This window comes from Indicator indicator, chromosome 30 (assembly GCF_027791375.1).
Source record: "Indicator indicator isolate 239-I01 chromosome 30, UM_Iind_1.1, whole genome shotgun sequence".
Taxonomy (NCBI): Eukaryota; Metazoa; Chordata; class Aves; order Piciformes; family Indicatoridae; genus Indicator; species Indicator indicator.
The window spans coordinates 5,668,090-5,684,078 of record NC_072039.1 but is presented as its reverse complement, the minus strand read 5'-3'; the positions used below and the strand labels follow the sequence as shown (position 1 = coordinate 5,684,078).

General features: G+C 42.2%; 1 protein-coding gene across 1 annotated transcript; it reads right to left on the bottom strand.

Moving 5' to 3' along the window:
* Positions 1 to 772: 772 nt before the first annotated feature.
* On the bottom strand, positions 773 to 13,111 carry SLC13A2 (solute carrier family 13 member 2). The gene is made up of 12 exons (XM_054394115.1): positions 13,010 to 13,111; positions 9,805 to 9,933; positions 8,829 to 8,965; positions 7,502 to 7,726; positions 6,434 to 6,622; positions 6,087 to 6,209; positions 4,997 to 5,215; positions 4,797 to 4,894; positions 4,134 to 4,255; positions 2,739 to 2,900; positions 1,663 to 1,800; positions 773 to 904 (listed from the first exon to the last, which is right to left on the bottom strand). Exons 1-12 carry the CDS (start codon positions 13,109 to 13,111, stop codon positions 773 to 775), a joined length of 1,776 nt encoding a protein of 591 aa, XP_054250090.1.
* Positions 13,112 to 15,989: the final 2,878 nt, after the last annotated feature.

The following is a 15,989-nucleotide window of genomic DNA, read 5'->3' as shown; positions in this document are numbered from 1 at the left end:
GCTAACTTCTCTGGTTATTTCAAGGTTATTTTAATTAAGCACACAGACCTGTAGTGGACACATGGAAGACAGAAGTAGAAGCAGTGATACATAATAGGAAAAAAATCCAAAACATGAGGATACAGTAAAAAAAAAAAAAAAAATCTTTAATTCAATCATACATATTTTAGGACACAAGGATTCTCCCCTTCTCAGAAGAATATTGCAGCTCTTATCATGCTGTAATCTCACATAAATAATGACATTCATATTAGGGAGACTGCAAATAAATAGGTTTCAAAGTAATAGAACAGGCTGACCATAGGTGATCTGTCTGTGATCACACAGCATGTGCCTTGCTGTGAATGCCCACAGAGTACCCACAATCATGTACAGTTGAACACAGACACAGAGGCCTGTGTAACTCAGGTGACCAGGCATCTCAGCTGTGATCAGATACAGACAGATGCATGAAATCAGGAATGTAAAGTCTCTCTCCTTCCTTTTATGTGTGTACTTCTGCAGAGGCAGAAAATCTAAAGATATCTGGAACAGCTGAAAAGCCAAAGGTTGCCTCTTCTTGCTGCTGGGGTAACAACTGCCTGCTGTACAGCACTGTTAGGCAATTTTATTGCTGTCCTCGACTGAATGATTTTGCTTGTAGGTGGTTTGTCCTTTTCCACAGAGCTGACCTGTCTCTTCATCCCCACCTCAGCAAAACTCCTGTGGATTACAGTCTTGCTGTCATTTCAGTTCTAACAGAAAGAGTTGTTGGTTCCTTTGCCTCTCCAGGTTATGGGCATGTTCCTGTCCTATTTGCCCAAGATGGGAAAGTTTGCAGGTCAAACAAAGATGAACCCCAGGTGTTGATGGCTAGAGTTATTGTCAGAACTCCTAGGATGTTGAGTGTAAACCCAGCTTTGGCCTGCAATTGTGAAAGAGAAGGGTTGTTAGGTGAACTCAGTACTTCCTTCCTGATTAAGATTGTTTGCATCATTAGATTTTTCTCTTTGACCTTCTTTCACAACTTCATCAAATCACGTTTAAGCAATTTGTATAAAACTCTTAAACTAGAAGTCCTGAAATCTTTTCAATCCACTTACATAGGATTTTCTCTTCTGACCTCTCTCTCTAACGTTACTTTGGACTTCTTCTTGGATCAGTTATAAAAGTTATCAATAGACATGGAATCCTTATCCATCTTTCCTTAACATAGTGAGAAAGGGCATCAGGGACAGCCTAATGAGTTGTGCTGGGCTTTTCCCTAATCAGAATCACAGAATCAACCAGGCTGGAAAAGACCTCAGAGATCATCAAGTCCAACCAATTAACTAACCCTGCAGAAAAACTGTCCAGATGATCAGACTCTTTGATATCCTTGAGATCTACATTTGAGCTTTTTGAAAGTTAGACATTGTTATTTCCCATTGCCAGCAAGCTCTTGCTGGAACATCTTCAAGAGGCCTTGGCTATTCTCTAAAAGCTCAATAGCAGCTCTATAAGGCTCTGAGTGTAAATTAGAGTCAGTGTGCCCCTTTATTCACATACATTTGTTCTTCTCTCCATTTGTCATAAGCTGAGTAAAGTGAATTTTCTAAAGCTCTTCCCAGAAGAACCAATATTAGAAAAAGGAAAAACCAAAACTAGTGATGGAAATTCTGAGAAGAATATGCTTTGGCTCACCATATCTATCACCCTGAGCTGTCCACACGAGAAGACAATGGCATTAGGAGGAGTGGCCACTGGGAGCATGAATGCCAACGATGCAGCAAGTGTACAGGGCAGCATGACATAGAGTGGGTGGAGGCAGATTGCTTCAGCCTGTGCAAGAAGGGAGAGCAGAGATTATGGCTCTGATGCACAAAAATGCACAGAAGACTGCACTTGTCCACGTCAGAAACCTCACTCTTTCCCTAACACTGCAGCCATTCATATTTTGGTTCTGCTTTAGAAACTTTTAGTCAATGTCTTTATGCAGCTGGCACCCAGGACAGCAGCAACTGCAAAAACTGATTTGGTGGTCAATGCTTTGTGATTGTGGAATCTGGTCACTGCTGCAGTACGCATGGATAATAATGGTTGTAGCCAACTCTAAAACCAGGCTTCGAACTGGTTAAGAACGAAATTAAATTATCAGGGGAAACAGGGTAGCCCAAGCTCTGAAAATGAGTGGATCGGTTTAGGGGTTAGCTGGGGTCTGTGGCCTATGCAAAAAGATTTTGGTGGAGCTCATTCCAGTTTCTCCCCGGAACCAGCTTTTCATGCTGCAGAACTATGTCTACCCCAGCAACAGGAATCTCCTGTGGAAAGGCAAATGTCTGAATTAGGTCAGGGAGCTTGACTAATGCTATCACCTTCAGAGCTTTCTGGAAGGCCAGTGGTCAGAGTGAAATACAGTACTGGAATGTTGCAGGGAAGCAAATGCTGCTGCTGTATTTATGCAGAACAAATAGGAAAAAAACAAGTACAGCTGGCAGGGACCTCATGGGCTTGTTTAGGCCAAAAGGCAAAGTCTAATATGCCAACGAATTTAATCCCTCTACTTTTAACCAGCAATGGTTCTAGGAAGGTTGAACTAAACAGGGGGGGTGTGAACACTTCTGTGCACACACAGAGATTGTATCATTTAAATTTTGTATTCCTCATCAGATACACAAACCAGTGCTTGGCTATGTTAGGTTTTAGAACGGAGCAGATGTATGCTTGGAAAGGAATAGAAAGCTGTTCTTGTAAGAGTATTTTGAAATGCTGGAACTTACCATTGAAGCCAGAATAGGAAGAAAGAGGGTGGTGGTGGCCACGTTGCTGGTGCACTCAGTGAAAGTGGCAATCAGAAGGCACAACAGGAGAACAATAGCTGGGGGAGGGATTTGCTCCAGAGGAGTCAGTTGGGTGCCTAACCATGCAGACAGACCAGATTCCTGCAACAAAGAGGTCTGTCAGGACAGTAGGCTGGAGAAGAAACAGCCATATCACAGTCCAGCTACATTCCCCATACCAATTCTACCTTCCCTTAAGATAACCATGTGAGAGGCAATGCTCATAGACATGATAATTTGGTAGAATAAATGGCAAGAAATGGCACCATCAGAATATAAAAAGGCTGCTATCTTCCTTCCTGCAGCAGTTTTAATGTATTTCATGACTTATTCCAGAACAAATTAATGTAATTTCTTAAATCTTTCCTTCTCTAAACATGTTTCCCAGAGATCAAATCATGCTTACTACCTTCCTCTGCACTTCATACAGCCCACAGGTTGTTGCAGACTGATATCCAAACATAAATACTTTGCTGTAGCTGAGAACTTGCAGGCCCTGAGTGGAAGGATTATATTTCACATGTCTGACATCCCACCCACACTATCCAGTTGTCTGCTTTTTCCTCAGTAGCAATGTAAAAATATTGACTATAAGAAGGTGCATGAGCAGCTTTAAAAACTTGGCATTTCCAATCCTGCATTTGTGATACTTGGTTATTCCTTCCTATTTCCCATACTGAGCTACATCCTTGTTTTCTAGAAACAAGTTTCACAACTCATTATGATCTTTGAATTCTAGACTGGTGTTTACAGCCACTAGAAGCCCTTTCCAACTAGTTTATTGTTTGTAGAGTTAATAAACATATTGTCTGTTCTGATCGAAGTCATTACTCAACAATAATTTGTAGCAGTGGACTCCTGGCAGACGCCTTCATCAGTTCATCCTTCAGTCTGACTGACAGAGGTTGTTATCTTCTCCTGAAGGTTCCCTAGCTAGCTCTAATTTAAATCTTATTTCCATAAGTAGTTTGTCTGTAATAGTTTGGAGATCCATGCTAGGCACTTTATCTCCTCATGTTTGCCACTTCAATTAACTTTTATTTAATAGAACCCTTAATGTGTTTGGGGTAGTTTCTCGATCATTCACTTTTCTAGAAACAGTTAATCGTGCTGCCTGGATCGGTGGTGCCATCCCAGTTGCCCAGGCAGCTATAGAGGTTTGTTCTACCCGCAGGTCTCCTGAGGGTGGTGCAGTCTGACCTGCTGCCACTCGCTGAGGGAATGCGGGTTTGGTGCTGCCAGCCTGCCCTCTTGTGTTCCGGGAGAGCACGCCCGAAAAGCCAGAGGGAGAACACCCAGGATGACACAAATTCCAGGTGAGCAGAGGAATGTTACCTCACTGCCTTTGGCCAAGGCAAAGCCTCCTCCCAGCAGAAACACAATGTTCCATGGCATTTTCTCGTGGACTGCTTTCCAGTCCAACAGAGCTGGAGGTGCTCGGATCTTTGACTTACCACCTAAAAGCCAAACAGATTTTGTAAGCCATATCATGTTCTCCAAAGAAGGGGGAGGTGAGTCTAGTCTGAAACACTTCTGGCAGCAAGAGCAAGTAGACTGTGGAATTATGTCCTAAAGCACATGATGGGAGCATTATCAACACAGATTATAAACTTGACTTGCAAAAATAGTAACAAATGCTCTGCAGATGCTCCAAGAGGCATAGGAGAGCAGGGGTGAGTTAAAAGTATGGCCACAGATCTGCAGAACTGTTCCAGTCAAGTCATATATTCTTTTCTGAAGATTCCAGCTGCAGAAAAGCTTTTCATAGGTGTACACTAGTGTCTGCAACACTGCTGGGGGTAAGAGTTTCCTACTTAGTTAACTGACAAGAGGCAAGAGAACTTTCACTAGATATGTGCCTGGGCCAGCCTAAAGCACACAGCTGTAGCTATGCAGCAAGCACAGCCTGGGATCTTGTTTAATGTTTGGAACTTCCTTTGTGGATCTAAACCAGATTTTGTTCTGGCTGTTGATTTCTGATGCCTTGAGTGACCATACCTGTTTGCTGTCTGTCACTGTCAGTGTAATCCATGTTGGCAGGAATGATGAACAGCAGAATTGAAACAAAGATGGCAACTGTAGCATCAGTGACATAGCTGCAATAGATCAGTCAGATGTTTAGCCCAGTCATGTTTTCATGTGTATGCAGTCCAGACTACTTCGTTTTTATTCAGAGTGAGGAGAAGAAGTGCAATTACCTATCCTTAATGTTGAAAAGGACTGTTGCCCAGCCTGGTATGAAACCAGGCTCTCTTGTGAACCAGAGCAGTACCAGCAGTGTGAAGATACTCAAAACTGCTATTTCTGCAAATTTCATTGAGCCCAGTTTCTTGCTCTCTTCCTTGATAGTCTCATAGGCCTGTTTCTCCTTAGCTTTTGTAGTGGCATCTGCAGCACAACCAAAAGTCTTCCGAAAACTGGAAGAAAATGGACAAAAAAAAAAAAAAAATCAGAGAAATTTGCCAGATAGCCTCAGAGTTGAGAATGCAAATTTTATGCTCAGTCATATTGTCTTTTAGATAGATGTACTTATATATGCACACAGAAATGATGTGTACATAGCATAGGCAGCTGGGGCAGTGACTGCTTTGTACTGTGTATTGCCAAAATGATCAGAGTGAAGTTTCCTACCCCTAAAAGCTCAGGATCCACAGATAAACAGGGCACAGGGGGACACGATGGCAGTGGCAGTGTGACTGCTGAGGTTTATGATCACCAGGAAGCAAAGAGCTGCCAAGCTTACAGAAAGAGAGAATTTTGGTAGAGGAATTTAAGGAAGACCTTTTCAGGTGCACTTCATGTGAAAGAAATGAGGTTGGGGATAAATACAAAAGTGACAGGTTAAGTATTAACCAGGTGGGCATTGCAAGGCAGTGGTACAGGGTGATTAGCATTGGAAACTGGCACAATACTAATCCTTCAGGTCTGTAGCAACTCTCATCACAAAGGTATTTACCAGCTCTATGGAGAAATCAATTTCCTGCTTTTAAGCACAACAGTCTCCCAGGACATGAAAGCAGTGCTTCAGAACTGGCTATGTGCAGCTGTAACTTCCAGTTTTCATCTATAGAGTCTCTCTAGCTGGGATTTGATCAGGTTCCTCCGAGAAAATGTTGCAGTAAATACTTTCTGTTCTGCTAGGCTCTGTCGTATGGGAGGACTTCATGACTTGCAAGTCTGACTTTCAAGGATAGGATCCTCAACAAAAGTACCACTTGTGTTACAGCATGCAATAAGTACTTGCTAAGAAGCCTGTCAGCTGTACTACAGTGAGTAAAGGGTACTTACTTAAAGCCCAGGTACATTATCAGGAGCCAAATCCAGGTCAAAATCAGCAACACAACCGCGGTGGGGAAGGCAAAGGAGAACCAAGAGGCAAAGTTGATCACGTTGCCATTCTTAGGAAAGAGCCTGTAAAATGCAGATGGCTGTTAGCACCCAAAATTCTGCACTCCCTTCTGCATTTAATTAATGACCCAGACAAGTGGGTACCGTGAGGCCCATTATGGAAGAGAAGCTAACTTCCCAATAAAGAGATCAAATTGATGTTTTCCTTCTCTGTGCCGGCTAGAAGCCAGCTGTAGCACACTGATGCTGTTTGGTGGGTATGCAATCCCAAATTCAACCAGACTTACTGATTAATTTGTCCCTGCAGTACCAGATTTGGTGTTGTCCCAGTCAGAGTTGCAATCCCTCCAATACTGGCTGAGTAACAGATGCAGAGAGACATTCCCTTGGAGAATTTCTTGTGGTCCTTCTCTAGCAGATTTTCATTTTTCTTTCTGTCTTCTTCGAGTGTTAGTACATGACTGCTACCTAGGTCCCAAGACAGGAACAAAAGAGTTAGAGAAGCCAGATTAGATAGGAATATATCTTGTGCCTGTGTAATGCAGTATTCCAAGGCTAGGACTCAAAGCTGAAGGACCCAAATTTCCTTATTTTAAGCCTGGCATTAGGGCATTGTTAATTCTTTGCTTTTCTTTCCATTTTCACCGGTACAGAGCAGTTTTTCAGCAGAAGAAAAGTTGAAATGTATGATTAAAGTCTAAACATACTGCTGACACTTCTTGGTGAAGCAGGGCATGTGGAGGGAGAGAGGCAAGAATTCAGGAAGGTGCAAGAGAATCAGAAGAGATGGAGTGAAGGCAACTTGTTCTGTACCAGCACCTGACCGCCGGGACTGAGATTTAGAAACACTGGAGTAATCTCAAAGATGGGAAGAGGGCAAGACAGCTGGTAAAGAGATATTGTTGCATGATTGTGTATTTTTGGATTAGAAAGATCAGGTTAATCCCTAACCTTCTGGCAATTTTCCTTCAGAAATTTTCCTTCAGAAATTCCATTTTATCTGATAAGTTGCATAGTAGATAATAATTTACCTAAAATAAATAAATATATAAATAAGGAAACCCCAAGCCTAATCTAAAGGCTGCAGCTAATGGAGAACTGATACATTTTGTTGTTTTATTGATTAGTTATTATTGCTTCAAATTTACAGTCCATTTCTAACTTCAGCCAAGTCAGTAAATCTTATTGTGCTTTTGCCTGGTTCATGGAAGGGGCTCATAAATGCTGATGCAGGCAGGGTGCTTTAGGTACCACCTTCTTTTAGAATTTTCCAGCAACTCTACTGACAGTGAAGAAGGCATCAGGCCATCACCCATTACCCTAAAAAAAGAAGGCCACCCATAACCCACTCACCTTTCTCATTTTGTTCTTTGACACTCTCTGTTTTAGATGGTGTTTCCTGCAGTTCAAAGGCGTTGTTGACGTTTTCATGCCCTTGGCCAGCCACGGTAAACTCCATTCCTGACTTGCGCATCTGCTCCAACACCGCTTGTGCTATTGGGACCATCATGGCAGTGGTGGCAGTATTGCTGATCCACATTGACAGGAAGGCAGTCACAGCCATGAAGCCCAGGAGTAGCCTGGAAGGAAAAGGTTTGGAAAGATCTGCTTAGAACTGAGCACTGCAATGTCCCTTTTGTTGTTGTTACAAAGCTTGGGCTGCAAACGCTGGGTTTGGAAAACGTTCAGCAGTTCCAACCTAGCATTTCCTTACCCTTGTCTGCTCTGGGATTGACACACACTGAATAGAAATATTTGCAATTTCAGCCAGTTGGGCTTTTACATTCTTAATGACTAGGAAAATGAGAGCAAACAGTTGGAGCAAACAGTTTCCTGAGTCAGTATCCTGTTATTCTGCATGCTTTTGAAGAGGACACACCATCTCACTAACACACATTAATATATTATCTTTTTGAAGATTAATTGCAAGCTGTAGCTGATCCCAAATGGCAATCAGTTTAAGCCATAAGGAAGATGATCTCTATTTTATTTTATTTTATTTTTTGATAATTTTATCCCATCTCTGTTATTTAAGATTCTCCTCTTACTCATATAAAATTCTAATCCCCGTTTCAGTATTACTCTGTTATTTGTCTCAGAATGATTCTTTAGATGAGATGTAGATTATATATTAGATGAAAAGGGCTTTATCTTGTATGTATTTTTATTCTATTCCTTTGTAATTTCCTCCAGTATTCTCTCTTCTTATGATCAAAGGCAAATTAAATAGGGCCATGGAGCCTCTGCATAGCTTAAAGTTCTAGTCTGGTAAGCATTTGTTGTTTTCAGAACAAGCATCCCATATTTTCCCTTCTCTTTGCAATCAGTGTAACAGGAGGATGTATTTTTTGTGTTTCAGCTGCAGTCTTTTCTGACTGTCTAAAGCAGTGCTTCTGGCCAAGCCTAGCAGCACCCTTGTCTTTCCAGTCCTGACTCTCTGGATGCTATGTCTCCACTTCAAGCCATTTGGAATGCAAAAAAAAAAAAGAGGCACCAGGTCTGTAACACATCAAAGGATCCCCACTTGCAAGGTTTGCTCAGGCACTAACTCACTTGGAGTGTAGAAAAGCATTTGTAGGGCATGATTTGCAGACTCGTATAGGAGACTACAGGCAGCTCTGAGATGGGAACTAATACCACAAAGTCCTTTTAATCCCACAGCATTTTCATACTCTTACTTACAGGGCTGGTCTGACACCAGTGATAAGCAAGACCCGCAGAGCAACACGCTTGTGAAGGTTCCAGCTCTCAATAGCAATGGCCATTAGCAGTCCTCCAATGAAAAGCATATTGCTGTCCTTCAAGTACTCCTGACAGACCTGTAAGATGGAACAAAATAGTGACAAGAAGCCAAGAGGGAAGGCATTTTGTGAGGGAGGATCTTGTTCCAAAGACATTAGCATGCTCCTGGGAGACCTAATAGCAGCCTTCCAGTACCTGAAGGGGACTACAAGCAGCGGGCTTGTTTGCAAAGGCCTGCAGTGATAGGATGAGGGGCAATGGTTTGAAATGAGAGAAGAGTAGATTTAGATTGGACATTAGAAGGAAGTTCTTTACCATGAGGGCAGTAGAACACTTGAACAGGTTGTACAGGGGGTAGCTGAGGTAGAGATACTCAAAGTCAGGCTCAATGGGGCTCTGGGTAACCCAGTTTAATGGAGGATGTCCTTGCTCATTGCATGGACTAGATGACCTTTGCTTCCAACCCAAACCATTCTATGGTTCTAGGATTCTACAATTTCAGGTTAGCAGCTCCACCCAGAGTTCACTCTGGGCTCATGCAAGTCCTGTTCTATGGACAGCAGATCCCCAGTGCAAGAATGGAGGAGGGCAGATTTAGACTGGATATTAGAAAGAAATTCTTTACAGTAAAGGTGGTGAGACACAGGAACAGGTTGCTCAGCAAGGTTGTGGATGCTCCCTCTCTGGAGGTGTCAAGGGCTTGAGCAAGCTGATCTAGTGGAAGGTGTCCCTGCCGATGGGAGGGTTGGAACTAGACGATCTTTAAGGTCCCTTCCAAACCAACCCACTCTATGAATCTATGAATGCTCTTTTCTCTTTGCACCATACTCTGGAAATCAACCTGGAAATAATCCCTGAAAGAGAGAAGCTGACCAAGAAATATATAGGCGTATGTGTATAGAGTAAGGTCTCTTACTGTTGTAGAATCCATGATGTTCATCATTGGGAACAGCAGGACAGGCAAGAGAGCTGTGACCGCCAATGGCAAAGCTTCCGTGCACCAAAACAGTGCCATGACTATGATAACATAACCACATTCAGCCTCCTGGGAGAAGAAGGGTGCATGCAATCAGAACAGACTGTATGTCTCACTTGGGCTTTGAGAAGGCAACAGCCCATAATTAAATTTATTGCCTGATAAAGGGATTAGAGAAAAAGTTCTTTTCCATTTATCTCTCCTGTCTGTCCTCCCTACCTACGCAGATCCTAATCAAACAACAAACTATTCAACAGCCTTGACAGAAATGCTGGGAAACTCCAATAGAAATACAGGAGATGACTTTGAACCCTTAATGATAAGGGATTGGCAGTCCCTGCACAGGCTTCTTTATTTTGCTGATGGTGCTGCTTTCTTTGAGTCACATAGTTACTGATCCAGTCACAGTTTCTCCACTTTTTTCTCCATGTGTTTCAGAACATGGCCCCAAGTAATTTCAACAGCCTGGATTCCTTGAACTTTAAATACTTTTACCTGGTTTTCACTGGATTTTTAGCCTAGTACAGACTTTGAAACGCTCAAAGACAAACTGGTCACAGATCAGTTTCAGCTTCCACTGATTTTAGTTTGTTTCTTGAAGAAAGTATGATCCCCTGTTGCATGTTACCAGTTTGGTTTGTTTTTTCTTTATTTCTGAGAAAAACAGTGATTTAGTTCTGCTTTGGACAGCCATTCCCAGTTTTACATAGAAATATTTAACTCAATTCCTGTACACTAAGAAGATTCAAAATAACATCACAACAGAGTTTCATATGCATGGCCTGGTGCAGGAAGCAGGTTAGAGTCTTCCTCATTTCTGACCTATCACAATCATGGGCACCAGCAAATCCAAAGGAATAAAAAAGTGGTTTTGTGATCTTGGATCAAGGATGTCCTCTAAAATATACTGGACAGTATTAATGAAAATGTAGTGATGCCTGTTGAGGAAACAGGGAAGAGAGAGAAATTGTGATGGCTACATTACAGAGTCTTAAACCAAGGAGCTAGAATAACAGTGGCCAGGATCAAATTTGTGATGCTCCAGAACATGCTCAGTGTATCTGAACATGGCATGGAAGTTCCAGAACTGGTGAGGAAAAAGGAAAACCCAAGGGAACTGAATAGGCTGGAGCAAAGAAGGCAACAGCAGTTTAGGTAAATGACCAGAGCAGCAGAGTTGGAGAAGTAAATCTGCAGGAGATCCATGAAGTGATGAGAAGATGCTTTTTTTTGAGCCTTATTTGGAATGAAAGCAGTAAGAACCTTGATTATGCATCTCATCAGGCACTGAAAGCAACTTTCCTTCATTTTCCTTTCATTTTTGTTATTAAGAAACACCAGTGGGTACCCTTCAAGAGACCCTAGCAGGGCTTGGGACCATACATCACAGCCTTATTCTAGTCCGCAGTGAACAGGCTCTCAGTAAGAGCTGGAATAAGGCTTTTCACAAAGCCACTTGTCCTCTATGGATGATCCTCTGTGTTTAGACAGAATCTTTAGCATTGTTTGCTCTAATTTGTAATGGTTTCATTTCCACTGCTCTGTCATTACAGGGAAGGCTAAAACAGTTCAACAGAGCAGAAAAATGTGAAATTCCATCCTGTAAATTGTCTGCTTACAACACTGCATGCCGAGGTACCAGCTCTTCCTGTTCAGCAACACCACAATGCACAATTCTAGCACAAGAAATCTTGCTACAGATTGCAAGGGGAAAAGTCCAGGACATTTCAAATTGCTGTGTTGGAGCTGATTGCCTGGAAACCAGAGAGAGTAATTTTTCAAAAAGGAACTGAACCAAGACAAATCATTTCACAGACAACACCAAGGACTTTTGGTCTGGTAACAATGACTCCAGCAATTAAGTGTGAACTCATGGCATCAGAACACAAAACCAGCATAAATCTATGGCTACTTAGAACTTCCCTGATCCAGATCTCTCTTAACTTTAGCAACTCTTTTGCCTACGGAAAGTTAATTAACAAAAAGCTTTTTTTTCCCCTCTGGTATTCTTCATAGGTAGCTTTCCAGTGGTGCTTTTAGCTATTTGATATTCGTAGCAAGGGAGTAAGAGGACATGTAAGAGCAGTTGCCACACTTCACTTTGAGCCAGTGTCACTATCGTTCTTACTTTGCAGTCCTCTGGTCATGGCTGCAAAGTCTGATAACGCTCAGAAAGAGCTGTGAGGAGGAATGAGCTTTGGGATAGGCTGCAGAAAAAGAGAGAGAGGAGTGAGTAATGAAGGTTGGTAAAGCAGCCATGACACTGGGAATCAGCAGGGAGCATGACGCAAGCAGGCAAAGACCAGAGGAAAGAGCAAGGACTCAATGTCCAGTGACAGGTAGATTTGAACTAGGTATTGAATGATGCTAGAACTGTAATAAGAGACCTGAAGAGCTGAGATTAGATCTGTTTGCATGAAGAGATTGGGATTGCAAGAAATAAAGCAGTGTGAAGAAGCAGCAGGAAGCTGGCACTCAGCCTGCTCACAGTGCTGGGTTTCAATGATCAACGTCTCCACCACTGCAGGGTTTTGTAGTTAACTATTACAGAAGGAATCCTAAACAGAGTGGCTTTCAAAACGTGACATTTTAAATTGTATATCATTGTTTAGAAAGGTATGTAAAAAGAGGATTAAATACCCATTATATTTTTTTTAATCCTTATGTATCAGAGTGCCTTGTCCATCTGAGCAAGATAAATATCTCCTCTATCTGGCCACAGCAGCAAGGAAAAAATTAACAGAGAATGTGGATACTTTCAGAAAATCAGAAGAGAGATTAAACTGAGCCTTAGGTTGTAACTTAAGTTCACATGAATGAGCTTCAGCACAGGAAGTCCTTTGCTGAATTGGTTAGATGCAAAGCAAAAGTGACAAAACCATACCACTGAGCATTATTCTGGAATCCACAATCACAGATACCTGTTCATCTATCTATGTCATGCTGCTTTTATATTTCCCCACTACTGGTAGGCAAAGGGTCTGCTCAGAAAAAAAAAAAAAAAAAAAAAAAAGAGATCTTCAAACAAGAGATGAAGAAATAGTTCCTGAGAAAGAATCTGAATGTTCTCTTTGGCTCTGTCACTTGAAATGAAACAACTCTAAGGAGAGATTTAGCTCCCAAACTCAATCTTAAAAGTTCTTACCTTGGTAGGAAGAGCCAGGGGCAGAGGAAGAAACACAAGGGGTACAAGCACTATGATCAGGTATTTCCTAAAGGCTAGGGTCATCTGCCAGAAGCCAGCCATGGTGCTGGAGCTAGCCCAGTGCTGAAAGGCCTGAGCTCTGCTTCTGGAGACTATATAAACAGTCAGGAATATTAACCATTGACCTCAGGAGGTTGGGTGTTGTTTTTGGAACTGTAATCGGAGAAAGAAGGAAGAGAACAAAGAAGGGAGGGGACAGCAAAAGAGTGTCAGACTAGGAACTTTTCTTGAGACAATCTTCTCGATAAACTGATAAATCCAGGAGAGGATTAACTCCTTGTGGGCCAGGTAGGTTTATTGGAATTATTCTGAAATTATCTACGTTTTTTAAATGGTTTTGGGTGGGGTTTTTTCACATTTAATAATATCTTCTTTTAACAGGCACCACTCTTCCTCCTGTAAACAAGAAAACCTGCTCCCTCCATAACAGGTTGAAAATTGTTCTAAAAATATGTAGAGTACTGAAAACCACATCTGCATCTGTGATGCTCAGAGAGACTAGAAACATCTACACAAAATGTTATATAAACATCATTGTGCTCACTGAGAATTTCTTTGGGTAAGCAAAATCCACCAGAGCAGAACTACTGTCACCAGATGCCACATCAATTTCTCATGCAGAAAGGGACTTACAGTCCTTACCACATGAGAGCAGGGATGACCCTCATGACAATTCCATTTTCTTCTACTCAAAGAGCAACTGGGGAAATGTAAAGATCTGTTCAGATCTGGTCAGAACTCAGTTTCTCCCCACACAGCAGCCCAGCATAAGAAAGGCTTGGGGTCAAAGAGGGAATATGGTAACTCATTCTGGTATGGCTTGTTACAGCTCAGTGGATGGGGAAACACTTGGCTACAGGACATCACTTTGCAGACACTGGGCTGTTTGTTGTGGGGTCTATGGGGCATCTTTCTGATGTGGCAGGTTTATAGGCACAGTTTTGGTAGCTCGCAGGGAGTATTGGTGGGGGGGAAAGGGAGAAGAGAAAAAAAAAAAAACGGGGTGTGTGTGTGTGTGTGTGCTCCTGGGAAATTGCCAAGATGCCAGTAATTCTTGTCCTGGTTGCAAGAAACTTCCAGAATATAAGCAGTGAATGTGAATTACTTGTTTCTGTGAATATGCACAAATGGAACTAAATTTTTTAATTCCAAAAGGAGTGCCTTGTTAATGCCACTTTGATGTCTGTGGTGGAACGTGCAAGTGCATGGCTCAGATAATGACGACATTTCCCTTTTATTGATAGAAATTTTCTCAGCTCTGTTTATCACTTATTCAAGCAGAGAAAGAGAAGCACAGACATTAAGTCATCTGATATCAGCTCCACAAAGAGCTTCTGCTGTTTTTCTCTCTCTCATCCTTTTTCTGATGGGACTTGTTTTCTTTCAATAATATGCTCATGACTGAAAGCAGTTGGGGTTTCAGCTGCCAGAGCTGCAAACCCAGAGCTCTCTCACAAGCTTGACTTAGGCATATTGCTCAGGAGAAATAGCTCAATGTTCCTTAACTGCCAATCCTCAGCTTTGAAAAAGAGCTTAGAAATTAAGGCTATTCCCCCACATTTTTGCATCCACTTAGTGTTGAATTAGTGTCTGAAAAGATGCAGTAAAAAAGTCAGCCAGTGGCAAAGTCACTCTTCTACTCATGTCCTAAGGCTGCAGTGACACTGAACGGATGCTTTGTTGTCACATCTCTGTAGCAGGAGGGTTGGCCTCTAGCTGTATATAACCATGCAGAAGGAGCTCAGTTGATGAATCCTGTATTTTCTGCAGGAGCAGCGCACCCATGATGGTTCTTTCCACTGCTAGGTGAGTCCTGTTACTTTCAGACATGCTATAAATGAGAGCTCTGCACGGATGTGACTGCAAAACAAATGCTTTATGTCTTCTAAGGGGTTTGGTAGATCTTTGCCTATAGCTCATTAACACTTCCGAAGTGGTGGCAAAGAAGTGATGCCAAGTGACTTTGCTTTGGAGCTACCCCAGTTTATACAAACAGGTTAACCTAAGGCTCTGAATTGTGTCCTTTGAATTTAAAGAACAGCTTGGTCTTTGCTTACTGATCTGCTCTTTGAGGCGGACCAAACCTAAGAGGACACCTAATAGCACAGCCAAAACCTCTGATGGGTTACAGTTTAGTGTTATTCTGTCCTTCAGAAAAAGAAGTTTTTCTACTGTGCTGTGAAGTAGCATTGCTAACTGCAACGTTTCTCAAATCCTAGTGCACTTAAACTGGTTTTCACTTTTCCTTTGTTTGAAGATAAGGAAAAAATAACAAACAGACTTTTAAATGTAAATTTCCTTAACCATCAACAAATGGTTGTGCTAGGGCAAGGGGTGATGGCTTTAAACTAAAAGAGGAGAGATTCAGGCTGAATATAGGGAAGAAATGTTTTACACTGAGGGTGTTTGGAGTTGTTCAGTCTGGAGAAAAGGAGGCTGAGAAGAGACCTTCTTGTTTTCTGCAAGGAGATTGGAACAAGGTGGGGGTTAGTCTCTTCTCTACAGAAACAAGTGACAGGACAAGAGGAAATAGCCTCGAGTTGCACCAGGGGAGGTTTAGGTTGCATATTAGAAGAACCTACATCACTGAAAAGGTTCTCAAAGACTGGAGCAAGCTCTCCAGGGAGGTGGTTGAATACCCATCCCTGGAGGTGTTTAAAAGAGGCAGAGACACAGTGATGAGGGGCATGGTCTAGCACCAGCCTTGGTAAAGTTAGACAATGGTTGGACTTGATGATCTGAAAGGTCTTTTCCAACAGAAACAATTCTGTGATTCTATGGTGGTGAGACACTGGCCCAGGTTGTCAGAGAGCTGACAGATGCCTCATCCCTGTAACCATTCCAGGACAGGTTGGACGGGGCTTTGAGCAACCTGCTCTAGTTGCAGACGTCCCTGCTGACAGTACCGGAGTTGGACTGG

Bases quoted from the DNA above. Each gene is read 5' to 3' on its own strand.
- SLC13A2 (XM_054394115.1), bottom strand. From the start codon at position 13,111: ATGGCTGGCTTCTGGCAGATGACCCTAGCCTTTAGGAAATACCTGATC. The intron at 4,256-4,796 runs GTATGGTCACTC...TTTGGCTTTTAG, and splicing joins CAGTGACAGACAGCAAACAG to GTGGTAAGTCAAAGATCCGA. The intron at 1,801-2,738 runs GTAAGTTCCAGC...CTTCTTGCACAG, and splicing joins TTCCTATTCTGGCTTCAATG to GCTGAAGCAATCTGCCTCCA.